Source organism: Scyliorhinus torazame, chromosome 14 (genome assembly GCF_047496885.1).
Source record: "Scyliorhinus torazame isolate Kashiwa2021f chromosome 14, sScyTor2.1, whole genome shotgun sequence".
Lineage (NCBI taxonomy): Eukaryota > Metazoa > Chordata > Chondrichthyes > Carcharhiniformes > Scyliorhinidae > Scyliorhinus > Scyliorhinus torazame.
This window is the reverse complement of record NC_092720.1, coordinates 215,078,263-215,103,345: the sequence shown is the minus strand read 5'-3', so window position 1 is coordinate 215,103,345 and position 25,083 is coordinate 215,078,263. Positions and strand designations below refer to the sequence as shown.

General features: G+C 49.9%; 1 protein-coding gene across 1 annotated transcript in view; it reads left to right on the top strand.

Moving 5' to 3' along the window:
• The first annotated feature begins 13,747 nt into the window (after positions 1 to 13,747).
• The window catches only part of neu1 (neuraminidase 1), a 39,932-nt gene continuing 28,596 nt past the window's right edge, over positions 13,748 to 25,083 (top strand). The window contains exon 1 of the mRNA XM_072475651.1: positions 13,748 to 14,029. Within this exon, the coding sequence (XP_072331752.1) occupies positions 13,895 to 14,029 (135 nt within the window). The 5' untranslated portion in view covers positions 13,748 to 13,894. The remainder of the gene's footprint in view (positions 14,030 to 25,083) is intronic.

Genomic DNA, 25,083 nt, shown 5'->3' with positions numbered 1-25,083 from the left:
GACAGTGATGGGGAGGGGGAGCGGCAGTGATGGGGAGGGGGAGGGGCAGTGATGGGGAGGGGGAGGGGCAGTGAGGGGGAGGGGGAGGGGCAGTGAGGGGGAGGGGCAGTGATGGGGAGGGGGAGGGGCAGTGATGGGGAGGGGGTGGGGCAGTGATGGGGAGGGGGAGGGGCAGTGATGGGGGGCAGTGATGGGGAGGGGCAGTGATGGGGAGGGGGAGGGGCAGTGATGGGGAGGGGGGTAGTGATGGGGAGGGGCAGTGATGGGGAGGGGGAGGGGCAGTGATGGGGAGGGGAGGGACAGTGATGGGGAGGGGGAGCGGCAGTGATGGGGAGGGGGACTGGGAGGGGGCGGGGATGGGGGAGGGGTGGGGATGGGGCGGTGGAGGGGCAGTGATGGGGAGGGGGAGGGGCAGTGATTGGAAGGGGGAGGGGCAGTGATGGGATGGGGCAGTGATGGGGATGGGGAGGGGCAGTCATGGGGAGGTGGAGTGATGGGCGGGGAGGGGGAGGGGCAGTGATGGGGAGAGGGAGGGGCAGTGATGGGGAGGGGGAGGGGCAGTGATGGGGAGGGGGAGGGGCAGTGATGGGGAGGGTGAGGGGCAGTGATGGGGAGGGGGGGCAGTGATGGGGAGGGGAGGGGCAGTGATGGGGAGGGGGGGGGCAGTGATGGGGAGGGGAGGGGCAGTGATGGGGAGGGGGAGGGGCAGTGATGGGTAGGAGAGGGCTGTGATGGGGAGGGGCAGTGGGAGGGGGCGGGGATGGGAGGTGAGGGGGCGGGGATGGGAGGTGGAGGGGCGGTGATGGGGAGGGTGAGGGGCAGTGATGGGGAGGGGCAGTGATTGGAAGGGGAGGGGCAGTGATGGGGAGGGGGAGGGGCAGTGATGGGGAGGGGGAGGGGCAGTGATGGGGAGGGGCCGTCATGGGGAGGGGGAGTGATGGGCGGGGAGGGGGAGGGGGAGAGATGGGCGGGGAGGGGGAGGGGCAGTGATGGGGAGAGGGAGGGGCAGTGATGGGGAGAGGGAGGGGCAGTGATGGGGAGGGGGAGGGGGAGGGCAGTGATGGGGAGGGGGAGGGGCAGTGATGGGGAGGGGGAGGGGCAGTGATGGGGAGGGGCATTGATGGGGAGGGGGGGGCAGTGATGGGGAGGGGAGGGGAGGGGCAGTGATGGGGAGGGGGGGCAGTGATGGGGAGGGGAGGGGCAGTGATGGCGAGGGGGAGGGGCAGTGATGGGTAGGAGAGGGCTGTGATGGGGAGGGGTAGTGGGAGGGGGCGGGGATGGGGAGGTGAGGGGGCGGGGATGGGGAGGTGGAGGGGCGGTGATGGGGAGCGGGAGGGGCAGTGATGGGGAGGGGCATTGATTGGAAGGGGGAGGGGCAGTGATGGGGAGGGGGAGGGGCAGTGATGGGGAGGGGGAGGGGCAGTCATGGGGAGGGGGAGGGGCAGTCATGGGGAGGGGGAGTGATGGGAGGGGGAGGGGGAGTGATGGGCGAGGAGGGGGAGGGGCAGTGATGGGGAGGGGGAGGGGCAGTGATGGGGAGGGGGTGGGGCAGTGATGGGGAGGGGGTGGGGCAGTGATGGGGAGGGGGAGGGGCAGTGGGCAGTGAGGGGGAGGGGCAGTGATGGGGGGCAGTGATGGGGAGGGGCAGTGATGGGGAGGGGGAGGGGCAGTGATGGGGAGGGGGGTTAGTGATGGGGAGGGGCAGTGATGGGGAAGGGGAGGGGCAGTGATGGGGAGGGGAGGGACAGTGATGGGGAGGGGGAGCGGCAGTGATGGGGAGGGGGACTGGGAGGGGGCGGGGATGGGGGAGGGGCGGGGATGGGGAGGTGGAGGGGCAGTGATGGGGAGGGGGAGGGGCAGTGATTGGAAGGGGGAGGGGCAGTGATGGGATGGGGCAGTGATTGGAAGGGGGAGGGGCAGTGATGGGATGGGGCAGTGATGGGGATGGGGAGGGGCAGTCATGGGGAGGTGGAGTGATGGGTGGGGAGGGGGAGGGGGAGTGATGGGTGGGGAGGGGGAGGGGCAGTTATGGGGAGAGGGAGGGGCAGTGATGGGGAGGGGGAGGGGCAGTGATGGGGAGGGGGAGGGGCAGTGATGGGGAGGGGGAGGGGCAGTGATGGGTAGGAGAGGGCTGTGATGGGGAGGGGCAGTGGGAGTGGGCGGGGATGGGGAGGTGAGGGGGCGGGGATGGGGAGGTGGAGGGGCGGTGATGGGGAGGTGGAGGGGCGGTGATGGGGAGGGGGAGGGGCAGTGATGGGGAGGGGCAGTGATTGGAAGGGGGAGGGGCAGTGATGGGGAGGGGGAGGGGCAGTGTTGGGGAGGGGGAGGGGCAGTGATGGGGAGGGGGAGGGGCAGTGATGGGGAGGGGGTGGGGCAGTGATGGGGAGGGGGAGGGGCAGTGATGGGGAGGGGGAGGGACAGTGATGGGGAGGGGGAGGGGCAGTGATGGGGAGGGGGAGGGGCTGTGATGGGGAGGGGAGGGGGTGATGGGGAGGGGAGGGGCAGGGACGGGGAGGGGCAGTGACCTCATTTCCTCCGGATTCCTTTCCCCAACGGCATCCAACCTCATTTCCTCCGGATTCCTTTCCCCAACGGCATCCAACCTCATTGTCTCCCAACCCCAGATCGCCCGCTTTTACCTACTTCCCAAAATCCACAAGGAGGACTGTCCCGGCAGGCCCATTGTGTCAGCACGCTCCTGCCCCACCAAACCTATTTCCTCTTATCTTGATCCATCCTCACTCCTCTGGTCCAGTCCCTCCCCACCCACATCCGGGATTCCTCTGATGCCCTGTGCCATGTTGACAGCTTCCAGTCCGCGGGCCCTAACCCCATTCTATTCACCATGGATGTGCAATCCCGCTACACCTCCATCCCACACCAGGATGCCTGAGAGCTCTTTGCTCAGACCCAGGCCCAGACAATTCCCATCCACCACCACTCTCCTCCGCCTGGCTGGACCCGTTCTATCTCTCAGCAACTTCTCATTTAACTCATCTCACTTTCTCTAAATGGGTAGCAATGGGTACCCACATGGGTCCTAGCTACGCTTGCCTTTTTATGGGGTATGTGGAACATTCCTTGTTCCGGGCCCATCCGGGCCCCTCCCACAACTCCTTTACCGATACTTTGATGACTATTTTGGTGCCGCGTCATGCTCTCGCCCTGACCTGGAAAGATTCTTCAACTTCACTTCAGTTTCCACCCCTCCATCACTTTCACCTGGTCCATCTCAGACACTTCCCTTCCTTGATCTTTCTGTCTCCATTTCCGGCAATAGACTATCCGCTAATATCCACTACAAGCCCACTGACTCCCACAGCTATCTGGACTACAGCTCTTCGCACCCTACACCCTGTAAGGACTCCATCCCTTTCTCTCAACTCCTTCGCCTCCGTCGCATTTGTTCCGATGATGCCACTTTCCAAAATGGTGCTTCGAAAATGTGTTCCTTCTTCCTCAACCGTGATTTCCCACCTAGAGTTGCAGACAGGGCCCTCAACAGTCTGCGGTCCATCTCCTGCGCCACTACCCTCGCCCCCTCCACTCCCTCCCAGAACAAGGATAGAGTCCCCCTCATTCTCACATTTCATCCCACCAGCCTCCGCATACAAAGCATAATCCTCCGCCATTTTCGCCAACTCCAGCGTAATGCCACCATCAAACACATCTTACCTTCACTCCCTCCGTCAGCATTCTGCAGAGACCGTTCCCTCCGAGACAATCTAGTCCACCCCTCCACCATACCCAACATCTCTCCCATCACCCATGGCACCTTCCCGTGCAACCGCAGAAGGTGTAACACCTGCCCCTTTACCTCTTCCATACTTAACATCCCAGGCCCAAAACACTCATTCCAAGTTAAGCAGCGTTTCACTTGCATCTCTTCCAATTTGGTCTACTGCATTCGCTGCTCCCAATGTGGCCTCCTCTATATCGGAGAGACCAAACGTAGACTGGGTGATCGCTTTGCACCTTCGGTCTGTGCGCATTCAGGCCCCTGACCTTCCTGTTGTTGCCATTTTAACACAAGACCCTGCTCCCAGGCCCACATGTCTGTTCTTGACCTGCTGCAATGTTCCAGTGAAGCTCAACGCAAACTGGAGGAACAACATCTCATCTTCCGGTTAGGCACGCGACAGCCTTCCGGTCTCAGCATCGAATTCAACAACTTCAGATGATGAGCTCTACCCCACCTCGACCCATTTGTTTTCATTTCATTTTAACTATCTTTTACCATTTCTTTCTTAATATACATTTAATTCCCCCACCCCCAATCTTATCCACCTTTCCTTACCTTTTCTCCTCTTTGCTTCCTCCTTCCCCTCCCCCCACATCTACATCTGTCACAGTTTACCCTCTGATGTTAGTTTCTCTGCTGTTTGGCCTTTCACACCTTTTGTTCTCTCCGGGGACTGCCATTAACACTCTTTCCCCTTGGTTTCTGTGGCTATTCGCACCCCGTTTCCCTGGGTTTCTGTGGCTATGACTCTTCTTTCATTCTCACTCCACAGTATAAATATTCCCCACTTTCTCGGTCTGTTAACTTTGACAAAGAGTCACCGGACTCAAAACATTCGCTCTTTTCTCTCCTTAGATGCTGCCAGACCGGCTGAGATTTTCCAGCAATTTCTCTTTTGTTTCAGATTCCAGCATCCGCAGTCATTTGCTTGTATTAAAGGGTAATGAAATTGACTATGAAAAAATCACTTCAAAGTTTTCCATCACATTAAAGGGAATACTTTTACCTTCATTTCACAGATCTTTGAACTTGACATGCTGACAGCCAGTTTAAAGGGGTTTAGGCTACTGATGGAACTTTCATTTTACTCTCAGAGATCTTTCACCTTTACAGACTGACAGACAGTTAAAGGATTTAAATGTGGCATTTGATAAGACCAGCCAAAAGACCCCCATCCCAGGAAAGACCCCTGGCCTGAGCCCTCCAGCCCAAGTCCACCCACACCCACCTCCCACAAAAGACCCCCCAACCTCTCCCCGGCACCCTAGCGGTAGGTGTACTCAACCCATTTGCCACCCCTTGGAGTCCACGATGCCAGACTGGCACTGCCAAGGGACGGTGACTAAAAGGGTGGGTGTTCTGAGGGAGGGTTGAGAGGGACAGGGGGGATTGAAGGGTGTCTGTGGAGGAACTGAGGGGGCTGAAGGAAGGACAGAGCGGGTATCTGGGTGGCTGAAGGGAGGTTACTGAGAGGGGGGCCATTGCCAGCGATTGCGGGATGCCTTGCCAGCGATCCAGGGAGGGCTGCAACATTACTTGTGATCAGGGTGTCCCACCAGTGAGGAGTGGGACCTGACAGAGAGTTCAGTTCTGCCGTTCTCAGGTCCAAACAAAACCACAATGTGCCATTGAATGACACAGAAATCCCCATCCTGGGCCAGAATCCTCCGGCTGTTCACACCGATGGGGTCTTCCCGTCCCACTCCTGCCAATGCACTCCCGCCAGTGGATCCAGTGCGGAGAATTTGCCATTCCAGCCACAACTCCATTCTCTTTCAGCAGCTCTGGAGAATCCCAGCCGCGAGCCTAGATGGATGTTTTTGGCGGAGCTGATTGCATGTTCCTGCCGTGGCTGGGAGGGAACCTCATTGGGGCTGGCGGGATGGGCCGGGAGACTTGCCACGGGTTTAAGGCCGGGCGTGAAACCTATATTTTACCGCCTGATTCTCGGGGTTATCGCGATTCCTGTTGTTGGCTAGCAGCCCTAGAGAATCCCCTGTTATTCAAATCAATTAATGATTTGATTTGAAATTTCGCCCACAAATAAATCGGGTGAGTAGGGCGACCTTTCGGCTTGATCAAGAAATACCCCCGCTTCATTTCAGGAGTCAGGTAGGGAAACACTCCTGCAGTTCATAGAATCGTAGAATCACAAAAGTTATACCCCTGCCTCGATTGCTCTCAAAGGGCCTCGCCCATATATTCAGGCTGGGGTGCTCCATTCCCTGCTGCAACAAAATTGGGATCCCAATCGGTAGAGAATCCCGTGTTGGGGCAAAAATGGGATTAGCACCGGATGGCATAACCGTTCCTGTGCCACCAGCTGTAGCAGGCAACCCGCCCCGTGTCGGCGGGTACATGCAAACAACTGACCCCTTCAACAATGAATAGCACTTTCTGTGGCTAGAAAAGAGAAAGTGAAACAACTTCACTGCTTTGATGTGGGCACCAGCTGTCAATCATAACAAAAATGTTACAAACTTAGTGGTTCGAATCAATGGGGATACTTCAGGTGCAGTCAAGCGTGAAGGGAATGAAAAATAGATCTTCTGGCAGCTGTGTTTCAACCATTTAGCTGTTAAAGGCTAATGGTACTGCTCTGGGAAATTGAATGAATACTTACCATTTCAAAGGATCTCAGGAGATTGTAAGCCTTTTGAAATGTTGCGGGCTTTCTAGGAAGGCTCTGACACTTCAAAAAGCAAGTTCTGAAATTATTGGGCTGAGGGAACAGGCGTGAGGAAAGGGAAAGTCTTCTTGGCTTGACTCTTCAATCAACCATCTGACCTGCTCTGCACCTGTCAGGCAGAACAGTTCAGAGTGCGAAGGTAATTTCAGAGCTTAAACAAATCAGGCCAGAATGAAGAATTTGAACAGAGAGATGCCTGAGATCACCATGCCAAGAGTGATCTTCAGTTTACAGGGCTGGAAGAGGCAGTCCAGACTCTGGACCCCCATCCCAGGGGAGCACCCGGGGTTTATCCCTTACCCACAGCCTGAGCCCTACCCCTTGGTCTGCATCCTGGCCGTGGCAGAGGGGCACATGATCAATGGGCTAAATCCATTCAACTACCCCCCACAAGATCCATTGCCCCAGGTTAGGGTATCACTGCCAGGGTGTCAGTGTCATGGTCATGGGGCAGTGCGTCGTTGGCAATGCCATGGGGCAGGGACTGAATGGGTAGACATGAAAGGGTGGGTGGCTGGAGGGTGGGTGTCTGACTGAGGGTTCTGAGGGGGGCTAGGGTGGTCAGGTGGGGGATCAGGTCACCCTGATGCACACGTGGTGTGGGGGGATGACACATTATTCGTGTGGTGGGTGGGGAGGATGTCCCTCCTTGCTGAGGGGTTGGTTGAGCTCTCCCTGTCAGTGGGGAGGTCAATATTTGGATTGTGGGAGGGAGGGAGTGGGCCTGCCGCTGGACATTGGAATCTGGGCACCTATTCAAAATGGCAGCCCGAGACCGGGAAGGGAAGGAAAACTTGCCCACTTGCTGCCAAGTGGGAGAATCCCACCCTCAGTCTTGGTAAAATTATCTGAAAAGCGGGTGGCACGGTGGCACAGTGCTTAGCACTGTTGCCTACAGCACTGAGGACCCGTGTTCGATCCCATCCTGGGTCGCTGTCTGTGTGAAGTTTGCACATTCTTCCCGTGTCTGCGTGGGTTTCACCCCCACAACCCAAAGATGTGCAGGGTAGGTGGATTGGCCACGCTAAATTGCCCCTTAATTGGGAAAAAAATAATTGGGTCCTGTAAAAAAAAAAATTTCATTATCTGAAAAGGCAAACATACATGTATTTAAAAATAAAAAGAGGATCAGGAAAGGATTATGAATGCATAGTTCCGGTTTAAAAGCTTTAAATGATTCATGGACAACAAAGAAAAATTATCTCTTTGTGTGCTGTCAGCTCTGTAATTCTAATAAATAATAATAACCTTTATTAGTGTTGCAAGTAGGCCTACATTAACAATGAAGGTACTGTGAAAAGTCCCTGGTCACCACACTACGGGTACACTTGAAGGATAATTCAGAATGTCCAATTCACCGAACAAGCACGTCTTTCGGGACTTGTGAGAGGAAACCGGTCTATATTGATGATTTATTTTGAACTTGTGAGCATTTATGGGGTTTTCGTTAGATTTATTTTTGCTGTTGATCAGTTTGTGCTAAGTCCCTGGCTCGGCGTGTACAGTATCCAGAGAGAGAACTGGAACCTACTATTTATTTTAATTTGATTGATTTATTCCACCTTGTTCTTCCACATTCCCAACCATCAGAAAAAGGCCATTGGGGGAACTCCAGCAGGGGAGGAAGGCAAGCAATGTTTCATAATTAATTTAAATAATGGGAATGAACTTATTTTTCCCAGGTAGCAGAAATTGCTGAAAATGTTGTTATCAACTTTCTGCATGTTTACATTCAACCTGTTTTGACTGAAGGATTTGTCATGCAGTAACATGATCTGAACAGGTGGCAGCGCCATTGCCTGTTTCTCCCAGAGGAACGAAGGCCTCAAAATCGAGTAAATTTGAGGATGTATGGCAGGATTCTCCGGTTCCCCCAGCCGCGTCTTTCGCGATGGCGCGCCGTTCGCTGGTGGTGGGATTCTATACTCCTGCCACTTGTCAATAGGGTCCATTGAAGCCACCCCATGTTGCCCGGAAACCCGCGGGCAGGGATGCGCTGCCAGCGGGAAAAGAAAATTGCAATTAAGTAGAAAGATTCAGCTAATTAATATTTGTAATTGTTTAATAATCGATGGAAGAACAAGGTTGATTTAATTAATAATGTATTTTTCTGATACAGGCCACTCCTTTTGGAGGCTCTAATTATTTCCCGAGCAAGGGTTAGAAATAAAGATTTGCATTTATATAACACCTTTGCTACTCCGGGTGTGTAAAAGTGCGTTACAACAAGTTATTTTGAAGTGTAGAGAGAGTTACAAGGTAGGGAAACATAGCAGCCTATATTCACAAAGTACATAGAAGTGCGCACAACCATGGAATTATTATGCAGAACGAGGCCATTCGGCCCATCAGGTCTGCACCAACCCTCTGAAAGGGCACCCTACCAAGCCCCCCACCCCCACCCTAACCCCATAACCCCATCTAACCTGCACATCTTTTGGATACTAAGGGGCAATTTGCCATGGCTACTCCACCTAACCTGCACATCTTTGGACTGTGGGAGGAAACCGGAGCACCCGGAGGAAACCCACGCAGACACGGGGAGAAAGTGCAAACTCCGCATAATCACCCAAGGCCGGAATTGAAGTCAGATCCCTGGTGTGAGGCAGCTGTGCTAGCCACTGTGCCACCGTGCCATCCAGCAGTGAGATAATGGCCTGATCAGTGATGTTGGCTGAGGAATGAATAATAGAATAATGAATAACAGTTCTCCTGTTCTTCATGAGTTCATACAAGGGATTTTGTTTCTCACATCAACGGGAGAGATCAGGCAGGGGTCTCAGTTTAATATCTCATTTGAAAGGCATTATATTTGCCAGCACAGCAGTCCTCAGCACTGCACTTAAAGCATTCTTTCACCGGCCTGCAAGCTCCTTGACTACAATGGCAATGCCATAGCTGCCAGTGGCTCATGCCAACTCGGAGTTTCCAATAAGTTATTTAAAGCAACACTGCGAGTTGAGATCGTGGGACCTGACGGAGCATCCCTGCTCGGTGCTCGGGCCTGCAAACACCTGAACTTGGTTCAGCGAGTCCACACCATGTCATCCTCACAGGCGACGGCCTCACCTGATGAGAACTTCCAGGCTGAAATTGATGACATTATCACGCAGTACCACAGCGTGTTCGACGGAATGGGCACACTCCCATACTGATACAAAACCCTGCTCAAACCAAACGCCACCCCTGTGATCCATGCACCACGTCGGGTGCCGGCACCCCTCAAGGACCGCCTCAAGCAGCAGTTACAGGACCTCCAGAACCAGGGCATCATATCAAAGGTCACAGAACCCACAGACTGGGTCAGCTCCATGGTCTGCATCAAGAAGCCGTCAGGGGAGCTTCGAATCTGCATCGATCCCAAGGATCTAAACCGCAACATCATGAGGGAACATTACCCGATACCAAAACGAGTTGACCAGCGAGATGGCTCATGCCAAATTCTTTACGAAGCTGGACGCCTCCAAGGGGTTCTGGCAAATACAGTTGGATGCATCCAGTCGCAAGCTGTGCACATTCTATACCCCGTTCGGTCGCAACTGCTACAACCGGATGCCTTTTGGCATCATCTCTGCCTCAGAGGTATTTCACCGCATCATGGAACAGATGATGGAGGGTATCGAGGGGGTGCGCGCGTATGTTGACGATGTCATAATCTGGTCCACAACTCCTCAAGAACACATCGATCGCCTCAAGCAGGTATTCCACAGAATCCATGAGCATGGCCTCCAACAGAGCCAAGTGCTCGTTCGGTCAATCAGAAATCAAATTCCTTGGTGACCACATCGCGCAGCAAGGTGTGCAGCCAGATGCTGACAAGGTCTCGGCGATCAACGCCATGCAGACCCCAGAGGACAAGAAGGCGGTCCTCTGCTTTCTAGGGATGGCCAACCTCTTCGGGAAGTTCATTCCCAACATGGCGTCACAGACCACAGCCCTCCGCCATCTCGTCAACGGAATTCCAGTGGCTGCCCGCTCATGAGAACAAATGGCGTGAGCTGCGGGCAAAACTCACCACAGCCCCGGTTCTGGTGTTCTTCGACCCTACCAAAGAGACCAAAATATCCACTGACGCGAGCCAGGACGGTATTGGGGCGGTGCTCCTCCAACGAAAGATGACTCCTCCTCATGGGCCCCAGTTGCGTATGCCTCCAGAGCTATGACGGCCACTGAGCAATGGTACACTCAGATTGAGAAGGAATGCCTGGGCCTCCTAACGGGAATCGACAAATTTCATGACTATGTGTATGGCCTCCCAAAATTCACGGTTGAGACGGACCACAGGCCATTAGTCCACATAATCCAGAAGGATTTGAATGACATGATGCCTCGGTTACAACGAATCCTTCTCAAGCTACGCCGCTATGACTTTGAACTTGTCTACATGCCAGGCAAAGAACTCATTGTTGCAGATGCCCTTTCCAGGTCTATCACCACACCGTGTGAACAAACTGACTTTGTCTGCCAAATCGATGCACAGGTGCAATTGTGTGTCTCCAACCTTCCTGCCACTGATGAGTGGGTCATCCAAATTCGTGAGGAAATGGCCAAGGATCCTCTGCTACAGCGTGTGATGCAGCACCTCACGAATGGCTGGCAGAAGGGACAGTGTCCCCAGTTTTACAACATCAAGGATGACCTGACGGTGGTGGACGGCATCCTCATGAAGCTCGATAGGATTGTGATCCCGCAGAGCATGCGAGCTATGGTGCTCAGCCAACTCCATGAGGGTCACCTGGGGGTCGAGAAATGTCGATGCAGAGCTTGAGAGGCAGTATATTGACCGGGCATCAGCCAGGACGTTGCCAACATGGTCCTCAACTGCCCCACATGTCAGAAATTTCAGCCAGCTCAACCCAAAGAAACTCTGCAGCAACATGAGATAGTGACCTCCCCATGGTCCAAAGTTGGTGTCGACCTTTTCCACGCCAAGGGGCGTGACTATGTCATCCTGGTCGACTAAATATTAATACTATGTCATCCTACTTCTCCAATTACCCTGAAGTGGTGAAACTGTCCGACCTCACGTCGAAGGCGGTGATTAAAGCATGCAAAGAAACGTTTGCCAGGCATGGGATACCGCTCACGGTGATGAGTGACAACGGTCCCTATTTTTACAGCCAGGAATGGTCTGATTTTGCCCGCCTATACAACTTTTGTCACGTAACCTCCAGCCCCCACTACCCGCAGTCAAACGGGAATCGTCAAGAGATTACTATGCAAGGCTGCAGACTCAGGCTCCGACTTCAACGCTGCTGGCATACAGAGCATCCCCGCTGTCCACTGGGTTGTCTCCCACGCAGATGCTCATGAATCGCACTCTGCGAACCACGGTTCCAGCCATCTATGTTCCAGACCTTGACCACCTCACAGTCATACAAAAGATGCAGCAGTCTCGGGCCCAACAGAAATCAGCATACGACACTCATGCCACGGATCTCCCCGAGCTGGTCCCAACTGATCGTGTTCGTGTGCAGTTGCCTGACGGCGGCTGGTCCGCCACAGCTGTGGTGGTCAAGCAAGTGGCCCCGAGATCGTTCCTCGTCCGCATGGCTGATGGCTCCTTCCTACAACGCAACAGACGAGCACTGCACAGAGTTCCACGCCTGCCACCTAACCATGGTGTCCCCCCTCACACAATGCTTCCTCCGGACGAGCCCTACCACGAGGCCACCGATCTACCAGCAATCCTGCCGAACTCTGCGATCACCGCATTGGCGGCGGTCCCGCCTATCCAAGTGCAGGCGGCCCCTGATCCACCCTTGAGGCGGTCAACCAGAATTCATCGCCCGCCACAGAGACTAAACTTATAGACTGAACTTTTGCACAACTGTGTTACCTTATCGTTTTGACCTCTGTAAATATCGTTTTTACCATTTCATCTGCCCTATATCTGCACTAGCAACACCTTCTTATGTACACAAGTTAATTTTAGCACATTCTGTATATAGTCATGCACATATACACATCCACACGCACATGCACCTGAATCTTTATTATCTCAAAAAGAAAAAAAAAGGGGGGAGATGTCATAATATACACCTATGTAGACAATGGAGTGCAGAGAGGCAGTGATTGACACACAGGATGACCAGTAAGCACACAGAACAGAGCAGCCAATCACCAGACAGGACACCACCACTATAAAGCCAGAGGGCACCAGTTTTCCCGAACTCTCGGGACCCAGCCTTTGAGACAGTCAGAGTTTGTGAGCTGGCCAGTGCAAACACCATGTGGTAGCTAGTAAGTCTGGTTAGGCTAGTCTCCAGTCAAGTCAGCATAGTGTCAACCCACTGTTGAACATGTATAATAGTTTAGATGTTAAATAAAATTGTGTTGCATCTTATCAAGTGTTGGAGGTCTGTCTCTCGCTACACTGCATCAAGTGCAGTCCACATCGACCCAGCCTACTCAACACATCAGGTGCCTGTTGCAAGTGCCGTAGCCACTGATGGCCATGGTGGTGTCACCCTTCACCTGTCTGTCACCAGCTGGTGTTTCCCAGCTGTGAAAATGAATGTTTGGGGCCATTGTGTCCCACTCGCAAGCATCCATGGAGCGGAGCTTCGTACATCCTAATGTCCTTCTAGGTCCAGCTACCTCATACTTGGGTATGCAGCCATCTTCGATGCCCGGGGCCAGTGACCTCTGCTTGATGGGCGTCATCATACTTGTGAGCTTTGCCTTCTAGAGGACTGCCATATTCGTGAACTTGTCTTTCCATCAGATGCGGCACGTTGGCGCAGTGGTTGGCGCTGATGTCTACGGCGCTGGGGGCCTGGATTCCGTCCCGGCCCTGGATCACTGTGGAGTTTGCGCATTCTCCCCGTGTCTGTGTGTATCTCATCCCCTCAACCCAGAGATGTGTCGGGCGGGTTGGCCACGCTGACTTGCCCCTTAATTGGAAATGAGATAATTGGGTACTCTTTTTTTAAGAAAAGAAAAAAGGTCATGGGTCGAAGGGTTACGGAGAACGGGCAGGACGGTGGAGTTCAGGCCAGGATGAGATCAGCCATGATCGAAAGGCGGAGCAGACTCGATGGGCCAAACGGCACAATTCTGCTCCTATGTTTTATGAACTTAAGCTTAGAATGTGCAGTAAACACATGATGATAATTACATGAAAAAGAGTATTGACGTGATCCTTTCACTGGGTTCTGTGATTCAGTTTGTGTGTCAGTTGTGGCCCCTTTAAAAGGGGAACTGTTGCAGGGTGAGTTTCCTTTTTAAACAGGAGTTGATGTGAAAGAGCAGGAGCTGGTTGTGAAATGAATCATTCTCCACCCCTCAAGGGGCGGTCATACGACGTAATAATCCGGCCCCAGCAGCAGCAGCAGTGCGGGGTGGAGCGAGTGACAGGACTGCAGCAGCAGCCCGGGAGACAGACAGGGCACTCGGAGTGTCCTGTCACCGGCTCATGGGCTCGGAGCAACCGTGACAAGAGCGGCCGAGGCTGAGGAGGCATGCCCCCGCCGCCAACCCCCTGCTGCCAGGGGAAGGGCTTGGTGCAGAGAGCTGCCGGTGTTCTGCAGCTGCTCTTCCCCGGCCTCTTCCTGCTTCTCTTGCTCCTGCTCCAGGGCACTGCTCTCCCCGCTCAGGTAACCACACACACACACACACCCTCTGCTGAACTGGGGTGCAATGATCTGGGAGGCGAGGGGCACAGGGTGTGGCTCAGAGAGGGGTCTCAGGAATTGATACAGGAACTGAAGGGGGATGGGGTTAGAGACTGGGTACAAGAGCTTGTAGTGTGTGTGCGACAGGAGTTAAGGTCTGGGGGGACTGGGGGGGGGGGGGGGGGGGGACGGTGATTGAGAAAACTGGGTTCATGGGGAATTCAGGATATGGTCTGGGACTAGGCTTTGGGAAACATCTGCTGACTGACATGCCTGTGGCGGTTTCTTCCTTTGAATTGGCTGAAAACCTGAGCTGTGCAAAGGGATGTATCCCCAGCGTTTACCATTGTTGCTGGATGCAAAAATGTGGCATCCATGGCCTTTGTAATTTTTTGGCACAGTAAATTTACTGGGCATTTTTGCACTGCTCCAGTCACTTCCTCCAAACTTCAAGAGCTTGCACCAGATCCATTCAAACCAATGGCAAGATGGTGTTTGCTGAATTGACACCTCACCACTGGGTGTTGGCACACCATATCTGGAGGACCGTGTACAGTTTCCATCTCAGTTAAGTAAGGATACAAGTGTGTTGGAAGCAGTTCACTGAAGGTCCACCTGACCGATTCCTGGGTAGGGGTGGCATTTATCTATTAGCACAGGTTGAACAAGCTGGGCCAGTATCCACAGGAGGGCTGGGGTGGCATTTATCTATTAGCACAGGTTGAACAAGCTGGGCCTGTATCCACAGGAGGGCTGGGGTGGCATTTATCTATTAGCACAGGTTGAACAAGCTGGGCCTGTATCCACAGGAGGGCTGGGGTGGTATTTATCTATTCGCACAGGATGAAAAAGCTGGGCCTGTATCCACAGGAGGGCTGGGGTGGTATTTATCTATTCGCACAGGTTGAACAAGCTGGGCCAGTATCCACAGGAGGGCCGGGGTGGCATTTCTCTATTAGCACAGGTTGAACAAGCTGGGCCTGTATCCACTGGAGGGCTGGGGTGAAAGCACAGGTTGAACAAGCTGGGCCAGTATCCACTGGAGTTTAGAAGATTGAGAGGTAATGTTATTGAAACATAAAGGGGACCTGACAGGGTGGATTGAAAGAATATTTCCCCTTGCGGGAGAGACTAAAATTAGGGGACGCCATTTAAAAATAAGGGCTCGCCCATTTATGACAGAGATGCAAATATTTTGGTTGTTGTGCTGAATAGCCTCCTTCTGCACTGTGGGGATTCTATGATTCTGTAGAACTGTTTTCCATAGAGAGTGGGGTGGGGGGGAGGTCATTAAATATTTTTGAAGTAGAGGTCGGAGATTCTTGTCAGGGGAAGGCAGAACGTTGAGTTGAGGCCACAGTTAGATTGACGAAGATCTTAATGAATGGTGGAGCAGGTTTGAGGGGCTGAATGGACAACTCCTGATTTATATTGGGGCACCCACTTAGCGTAAAATGGTTCTGGGGGGGGGCTTTGAATCAGGAAGGTATTGTCACCAAAATGAGGTACGCACGGGTTTGACTTGTTCGAGGAACTTCATTGAAACTGTAAGCCTCATTTGTGCAGGAACCCACCAAATGTAGGGAGTGCATTTGTGCTGTGGCCCAGAATATGCTGGGAAAATATTGGCAAATTAAAGGCTCTCCCCATTTTCAGTGGTAATAACAGCTCTCTGTGGTGAGGACCAGGCTCGATGAGAGTTGCAAATCAGCATAAGTTGCTCAACAATTTGCATGATTCTGCTGTTAGCTTTGTGAACAGCAACATTTGCTGTCAACCTCCTCGGGAGATTCAGGATATTGCTGCATTTGCAGCATAAATAGGAATTAAACTTGTCACAGAACGTTATGTTTGGTATTTAATTATGTGGGGACATTTTCAATGACAGGATTTATGTATTTACAGTAGGACACCCAGAAAAGTGGACAATTGAAACTGTAAAGTTTCATTTCTGTAGGTAGTAAAGCTGCGGTTACTAGTTTTAAAATATTTTTTAAAAATCTGTCTCGCCTCTCTTCGTCCAGTCTTTCATTCCCTCTTTTTATTTCACTCTGTAACTAATTTGATTCTAATTCATCTGATTTCCGTCTGTCATTCATACGTTTTTTTTCCCCATCCTTAAATTTGATTGCTTTAAGGAGATGGACAGCTGATCGCTCTCTGCGCTGAGGTCCCAGATGTCCTATTGACCTCCCCACACCATAATCAGCTGATACGTACAGCAAGTTCAGCACTTAAAACACTTTGAAGTAAAGGCAGGTGGAAATGTCTAACTAATAGCACACAACCTGAAATCCCTACTCCAGCAAGATCTGGTCCATTAATGACCCTGGATTTGCAGTCAGCAGTGAAGCAAAAGTGCTTGTTGCTGACCTTGAAGAAATCATTGTTGAGAGATCTAGTGATGTTTGTTTTGAGATCTTTATCTCTTGACATGTAATTGATTATAGCATGGTTTAATAGGGATTTCCAGCATTTAGTTGCAAAAATATTATCCAGCAGCCAAAGATATTAAAGAAATCTCAGAGACGACACAACCAAGGGCAGCACGGTATCATAGTGGTTAGCACTGTGGCTTCACAGCGCCAGGGTCCCAGGTTCGATTCCCCGCTGGGTCACTGTCTGTGAGGAGTCTGCATGTTCTCCCCGTGTCTGCGTGGGTTTCCTCCGGGTGCTCCGGTTTCCTCCCACAGTTCAAAGATGTGCAGGTTAGGTGGATTGGCCATGCTAAATTGCCCTTAGTGTCCAAAAAGGTTAGGGGGGGTTATTGGGTTACAGGGACAGGGTGGAAGTGAGGGCTTAAGTGGGTCGGTGCAGACCAAATGGGCCGAATGGCCTCCTTCTGCACTGTATCTTCTATATTCTAATCCGCAACGAAAAGACTTCATAATCAAGTTTAAAAGCTTTGACAGAGCAATAGGTTTGGGGCACACAAATGGGGTTATGGTAGAAGCTGAAATATCAAATCCTTACAGAATCAAAACGGAAATGTTTAACAACATTCCACAAGTATAATTTTTACGATGTCTGATCTGTTGTTCAACACGTTAAAAACCCATTGAACAAGCCTGCACTTCTGAAGTTTCTAACAGTGATATGAGAGTGGAAAGGATTTTTTACATTATGGTGTTTATTGTAAAAAACAACTCTGCAATATGACCTGTCCACACATTATCAGATTTGGACAGGAGCCATTTTTCCTAACTGTTCCCCTGTTAAGCAACCTGTTGTTTCATGACAAAACCTGATGCTATTTTAAGCAGATTGAAACATCTATCAATAATGCTGACTGAAGTTCCGATCTAAGTGGGCAATAGACAAGGCTATAGATACAGATATAAGCCCAAACTAATATAGAACAACAATATAGAAGGCACCTGGGTTCAATGTCTCACCAGAAAGGTGCACCACTGATAGTGCAGCACTGCCTGAGGGAGTGTCAACCTAAATTGTGTACTCCAGCTTCGAGAGTGTGCCTTGAAGCAACAACTTCTGCGTCAGAGGCAGTGAGTCAAACTCTAGCTTGTTAAGTGTAGCATATTTTGAGGGAGGGGATAAAGATGGGGCATTTACATTTCATGAAATCTCTTGGAATTATTCCTGTGGTCATTTCAAGTCTACATCCCTGAAATGTTAACTCCTCTATTATTGCCACAGATGCTGCCTGACTTTGAGGATTTTCTTTCAGAATTTAGGGTACGCAATTCATTTTTTCCAATTATTTAGGGGCAATTTAGCATAGCCAGTCCACCTACCCTGCACATCTTTGGGTTGTGGGGGCGAAACCCATGCAAACTCTGGGAGAATGTGCAAACTCCACACGGACAGTGACCCAGAGCCGGGATCAAACCTGGGACCTCGGCGCCGTGAGGCAGCAATGCTAACCACTGCGCCACTGTGCTGCCCTTGTAGTTCCAGTATTGTCCGATTTTTGTTCCTGGTTTCTTTGTCCCTTTTGCAAAGACTGGAGAGAATTCAGGAGACTGTAACGATCTCCTGTAAAGCCACCTTAATGCATTCATGAGAAATAGCCCACAACACTGGAAGACACAGGCAGTTTTGCAATACTGCACACTAAAGCATTTATAACCAGTTCGACAAACATAAATATAGAACATAGAAAATACAGCACAGAACAGGCCCTTCGGCTCACGATGTTGTGCCGAACCTTTGTCCTAGATTAATCATAGATTATCATTAAATTTACAGAGCAGAAGGAGGCCATTCGGCCCTTTGAGTCTGCACCGGCTCTTGGAAAGAGCACCCTACCCAAACTCAACACCTCCACGCAACACCAAGGGCAATTTGGACATTAAGGGCAATTTATCATTGGCCAATTCACCTAACCCGCACATCTTTGGACTGTGGGAGGAAACCGGAGCACCCGGAGGAAACCCACGCAGACACGGGGAGGACGTGCAGACTCCGCACAGACAATGACCCAAGCCGGAATTGAACCTGGGACCATGGAGCTGTGAAGCAATTGTGCTATCCACAATGCTACCGTGCTGCCCTTAAGAACAAATAAATCTACACTATATCATTTTACCGTAATCCATGTACCTATCCAATAGCTGCTTGAAGGTCCCTAATGTTTCCGACTCAACTACTTCCACAGGCAGTGCATTCCATGCCCTCACTACTCTCTGGGTAAAGAACCTACCTTTGATATCCCTCCTATATCTTCCACCTTTCACCTTAAATTTATGTCCCCTTGTAATGGTGTGTTCCACCCGGGGAAAAAGTCTCTGACTGTCTACTCTATCTATTCCCCTGATCATCTTATAAACCTCTATCAAGTCGCCCCTCATCCTTTCTCCGCTCTAATGAGAAAAGGCCTAGCACCCTCAACCTTTCCTCGTAAGACCTACTCTCCATTCCAGGCAACATCCTGGTAAATCTTCTTTGCACCTTTTCCAGAGCTTCCACATCCTTCCTAAAATGAGGCGACCAGAACTGTACACAGTACTCCAAATGTGGCCTTACCAAAGTTTTGTACAGCTGCATCATCACCTCACGGCTCTTAAATTCAATCCCTCTGTTAATGAACGCGAGCACACCATAGGCCTTCTTCACAGCTCTATCCACTTGAGTGGCAACTTTAAAAGATGTATGAACATAGACCCCAAGATCTCTCTGCTCCTCTACATTGCCAAGAACTCTACCGTTAACCCTGTATTCCGCATTCATATTTGTCCTTCCAAAATGGACAACCTCACACGTTTCAGGGTTAAACTCCATCTGCCACTTCTCAGCCCAGCTCTGCATCCTATCTATGTCTCTTTGCAGCCGACAACAGCCCTCCGAACTATCCATAACTCCACCAATCTTCGTATCGTCTGCAAATTTACTGACCCACCCTTCAACTCCCTCATCCAAGTCATTAATGAAAATCACGAACAGCAGAGGACCCAGAACTGATCCCTGCGGTACGCCACTGGTAACTGGGATCCAGGCTGACTATTTGCCATCCACCACCACTCTCTGACTTCTATCGGTTAGCCAGTTCGTTATCCAACTAGCCAAATTTCCCACTATCCCATGCCTCCTTACTTTCTGCATAAGCCTACCATGGGGAACTTTATCAAATGCCTTACTAAAATCCATTACACTACATCCACTGCTTTACCTTCATCCACATGCTTGGTCACCTCCTCAAAGAATTCAATAAGACTTGTAAGGCAAGACCTACCCCTCACAAATCCGTGCTGACTATCCCTAATCAAGCAGTGTCTTTCCAGGTGCTCAGAAATCCTATCCTTCAGTACCCTTTCCATTACTTTGCCTACCACCGAAGTAAGACTAACTTAGACAAGCAGAGTATTTTTTTTTAATGGGTGACACTTTTAAATGGTGTTGTTCAGAGAGACTTGTGCATAATCATACAAGAAATCCTCAACATTTGCATGCAGGTGGAGCATGAAATTAGGAAGATAAATGTAATTTGGCTTTAATTGTATGGAGATTGGAATACAATAAGATAGGGTAGATCGTAAGAATCTTTTCGCCATGGCAGAGGTGTCAAAGATCAGAGGGCATAGGTTTGAGGTGAGGAGTAAATAGTTTAGAGGGGACGTGAGGAAACTTATTTTTCACCCATTGGGTGGTGGTGGAAATATTGAACGCGTTGCCAGAGAGGGTGGTGGAGGCAGCTATTCTTGCAACATATAAGAAGCATCTGGATGAGTAATTAAATCGCCACGGCAGAGTAGGCTATGGACCAAGTGCTTGTAAACGGGATTAGCATAGATTTATAGTTGGTCAGCAAATACATGGTGGGCCGAAGGGCCTGTTTCTGTGCTGTATGACTATAAAATGAGTGTAATAATTCTGCTGGTGAAGTATCCTGGAATAGCTGTGTGATATCCAGAGGGTGCAGCACAGAGTGCAAACTTACCTTTGTATGCTAAATTTTTCTAATATTTCCCTAGCCAACCTCCCACATTTCTGTCCTCTCTAAACCTCAACTCATCCAGATTTCTGCAGTCCATACCCAAACTCACACCTAATTTAAGCTTAGGGCAGCACGGTAGCATAGTGGTTAGCACAGTTGCTTCACAGCTCCAGGGTCCCAGGTTCGATTCCTGCTTGGGTCACTGTCTGTCTGGAGTCTGCACGTTCTCCCCATGTCTGCATGGGTTTCCTCCGGGTGCTCCGGTTTCCTGCCACAGTCCAAAGATGTGCGGGTTAGGTGGATTGTCCATGCTAAATTGCCCTTGGTGTTCAAAAAATGTTAAGTGGGGGTTACTGGGTTACGGGGATAGGGTAGATACGTGGGCTTCAGTAGGGTGCTCTTTGTAAGGGACGGTGCACTTTGTAAGGGACGGTGCAGACTCGTTGGGCCGAATGGCCTCCTTCTGCACTGTAAATTCTATGATTCACATCTAATTCCATTCATCTTTTAAAATTCTCAAGTTTGTGTTCAAATTCATGCACGGCCTCGACCCTCCATCGAGGTGGGATTCTCCAGTTCCCCTAGCTGCGTGGTTCTCGGCCGCGCTCCGTTCGCTGGTGGCGGGATTCTCTCTTCCCGCTGCTTATCAATAGGATTTCCCATTGAAACCAGCCCACGCCGCTGGGAAACCCACGGGCGGGATTGTGCTGCCAGCGGAAAAAGAGAATCCCAACGGCTGAAGAATTCCGGCCACTATCTGTAATCTTCTCCAGTCCCACAATCCTCTCTGATCCCCAGATGTTGTAGCCTTCGCCGCGTTGATCGCCCGAAGGTGGATCCTGTTGCCCTGTGCCCTGGCGTGGCGGGGGGACCTGCTGGAATTCTTCACTCTTGAGAAGGTCAAATTTGAACTGAGGGGAAGGATGGAGGTGTTCTACAGTTCATTAAGCACGTTCGAGAATTGGATAACATCGAACATTGGGGGGGTGGTTGGGAGAGTTGGGGGAGGGGAGACTGTATGTGTTAATGGTGACAATGGGTGATTCTTGATTCCTTTTTGTCATTTGTTTATGTGAACATGCGAGCTGCTGTTTGGGGGTTTGGTGGGAGGATGGGATTGTTGTTATTGATATGGGGATTGATATTAAATTCGTTACTGTTTATTGTTTATTGGTGGGTGTAAATTTGGGTGAAAATGTGAAAAAGCAGGAGTATAAATTTTTTAAAAAAAAATTTTTTTTAACCCTCTATGATCCCGAGATTCTTCCAAATCTGACCTCTTGTGCATCCCACATTTCCATCATCCCACCATTGATAGCTGCATCTTCAGCAGACTGGTCTCTAAGCTCTGGAATTTCCTCACAATGTTTCTCCTACCTTGCACTATTTAAACCAAGAGGTACATGCCTACGTATTTGCCCCTCTGGCTCAAATCAATTTTGTTTGTCGATTACACCCCTAGAAGGGCCTTGTCGATGTTGTAGGTACGTATAAATGCAAGTTGCTATTGCATTATCCAGGAGAATATTTTGGTTTCGAAATACTGTCACAATTAGGATCCTCTAGTTCGCGCTCTTTTTCTCCATAGCAGGAAATTAGCCAAGTTTTGAGCATTGGAGAATGTTAAAGACACCAGGCCTCACATTGCCTGGCCAGGACAAGGAAGACACCACAGGCAGATTGTACACCACAGCTAGAATGCTTTTTTTCTTCTGACATTTCACCACAATTACAAATAGAAGTGACTGAGGTAAGGCTTTAAAACCCCAAGAACTTTAATAATTGGAAATTTACAAAGAGAGCTGAGCAATTCCTTCCACGTTTCTATGATTGCCTCTGCTGAGAAGCTCGCCGAAGAATGATGATTTTACCAACTGTCACTTCCTTGGGGAAGTAGTTCAACTTGGTTAGATTAATAGGGTTGTGATTTTCTACTTACTAATGAGTCAAATGTGATATAGATAGATCCAATTTCCACAGACCTATCTCCCCTTCAAATTAGTACTTGTCTGCTTTTATACAGTGCCTATAACATTGACGAAGCCCTTCACAGGCGTGTAAACGACAAACAAAATTGATATGAGCCAGAGAGGCAAAGTTTTCACGTGAAATAAGCAGACTAGTTCTAGTTTGGGATGGAGCGTGTCTGATTTCATCAATGTGATGCTAAGGTCCATCGGTGTCTTTTTTGCATGGGTAATGATCTGGGATTTAGCTGCAACAGTTAATCAACCCCATCTGTCTCCACATTGCTTTCGATGGACAGTAAAGATTGTGTGGATACTATTTGAAGAAGTACAGAGAGTTGTTGCAATGTTCCAGACAACATTACTTGCCCATTTCAAAGTCGGATTTTGATGTGCAAAATAGTTTCTGTATTTGTCAGTATGGGGATGACTGAATTTATGAATAATGGCACTTTAAAATGCTTTGAGATATTTGAAAGATGTGATGAGGTACAGCTTGATGTTGTGAATATCTTTTTGAGCATGAATCACTTTTGCAGCTGAGGAAGAGAATTTATTTTCAAATTGTTTTTGATAGCAGAATAGTTCACTCTTCTTCTGTTGTTGTATCGCTACAAATATAGTTTAATTTGTTTTATTCATTCATGGGATGAGGGTGTCACTGGCTAGGACAACATTTGTTGCCCATCCACTGAGAAGGTAGTGGTGAACTGCTTTCTTTAGACCGCTGCAGTTCATGTGATGTAGGTACACCCAAAGTACTGTACGAGAGGGAGCTCCTCACAGCACACACTGCCACCCAGCTTAGTATCGTCTGCAAATTTGGAGGTATTGCTTGCAATTCCTTCTCCCAAATCATTAATGTATAGTGTTAACAGCTGGGGTCCCAGCACTGAACCCTTGTATTTCCGGAAGGTTATTTGTGTCCAATTAGTGAAGACAGATCGAAAAGTAATTGTTCAACAGGTCTGCCATTTGTTTGTTGTCCATTATGAATTCACCTGATTCTAACTGTAAGGGACCAAATTTGTCTTCACCAGTCTTTTTCTCTTCACGTATCATTAGAAGCTTTTTCAGTCAGTTTTTATGTTTTCTGCAAGCTTACTCTCCTATTCTATTTTCCCCTTCCCAATTAAACCTTTGTCTTCCTCTGTTGAATTTTAAATTTCTTAGTTCTAAGGCTTGCTGCTTTTTCTGGCCAATTTACATGCCTCCTCTTTGGCTTTAACACGATTCCTGATTTCCTTTATTCGCCATGGTTGAGCCACCTTCCCCATCTTACTCTTGCGCCAGACAGGGATGAACAATTGTTGAAGTTCATCCATGTGTTCTTTAAATGTCTGCCATTGCCTATCCACCGTCAAACCCTTAAGTATCCTTTGCCAGCTTATCCTAGTCAATGCATGTCTCATACCATCAAAGTTAGCATTCAGGACCCTAGTCTCAGACCTAATTGTGTCACCCTCCATCATAGTGAAGAATTCTAACATATTATGGTCACTCTTCCCCAAAGGATCTCGCACCACAACGTTGCTAATTAATCCTCTCTTGCACAAACCCAGTCTCGAATGGCCTGCTCTCTTGTTGGTTCCTCGACGTATTGGTCAAGAAAACCATCCCTTATACATTCCAGGAAATCCTCCTCCATTGCTTTGATACCAGTTTGATTAACCCAATTAATATGCAGATTGAAGTCACCCATAATAACTGCTGTACCCTTACTGCACACATCTCTAATGTTTGATACCATCCCAAACCTTACAACTACTGTTGGTGGTCTGTACACAACTCCCACTAACCTTTTTGGCCTTTGGTGTTCTGCAGTTCCACCCATACAGATTCCACATCTTCCAGCAACGCTACCCCACCTGCCTTTCCTTTCCTTTCCTTCTATCTTTCCTGAATATTGAATACCCTGGGAATGTTCACAGTAACTTTATTGCAGCATTAATGTAAGCCGACTTGTGACACTAATAAAGATTATTATGTTGAGTTTCCATCCTTGGTCACCCTGGACCCATGATCCCAATTACATATCCGTTAATGAGTGTCAGCGCAGTTAATTCATCAACCTTATTACAAATGCTCCTTGCATTGAGACACCGAGAATTCAGGCTTGTTTTTTTTTGACATTTATTGCCCTTTTAAAATCATGATGTAATGTGGCCCTTTTTGATTTTTGTCTTTAGTTTCTCTGCCTTCCACTTTTCCCTTTTACTGCCTTTTGTTTCTGTCCCCACCTTGCTTCCCTCTGACTTCCTGCATCGGTTCCCACCCCCCCCCCCCTGCCAAATTAGTTTAAACCCTCCCCAACAGCACTAGCAAACACTCCCCCTAGAACATTGGTTTCGGTCCTGCCCAGGTGCAGACCATCCGGTTTGTACTGGTCCCACCTCCCCCAGAACCGGTTCCAATGCCCCAGGAATTTGAAACCCTCCCACTTGCACCATCCCTCAAGCCACGTATTCATCTTGGCTATCCTGCCATTCCTACTTTGACTAGCATGTGGCATTGGTAGCAATTGTGCGATTACTACGTTTTGAGGTCCTACTTTTTAGCTTAACTCCCTAAATTCAGGTTGTAGGACCTCATTCCATTTTTTATATATAGCATTGGTGCCAACACCACGACAGCTGGCTGTTCACCCCACCCCTCTCCCTCAGAATGCCCTGCAG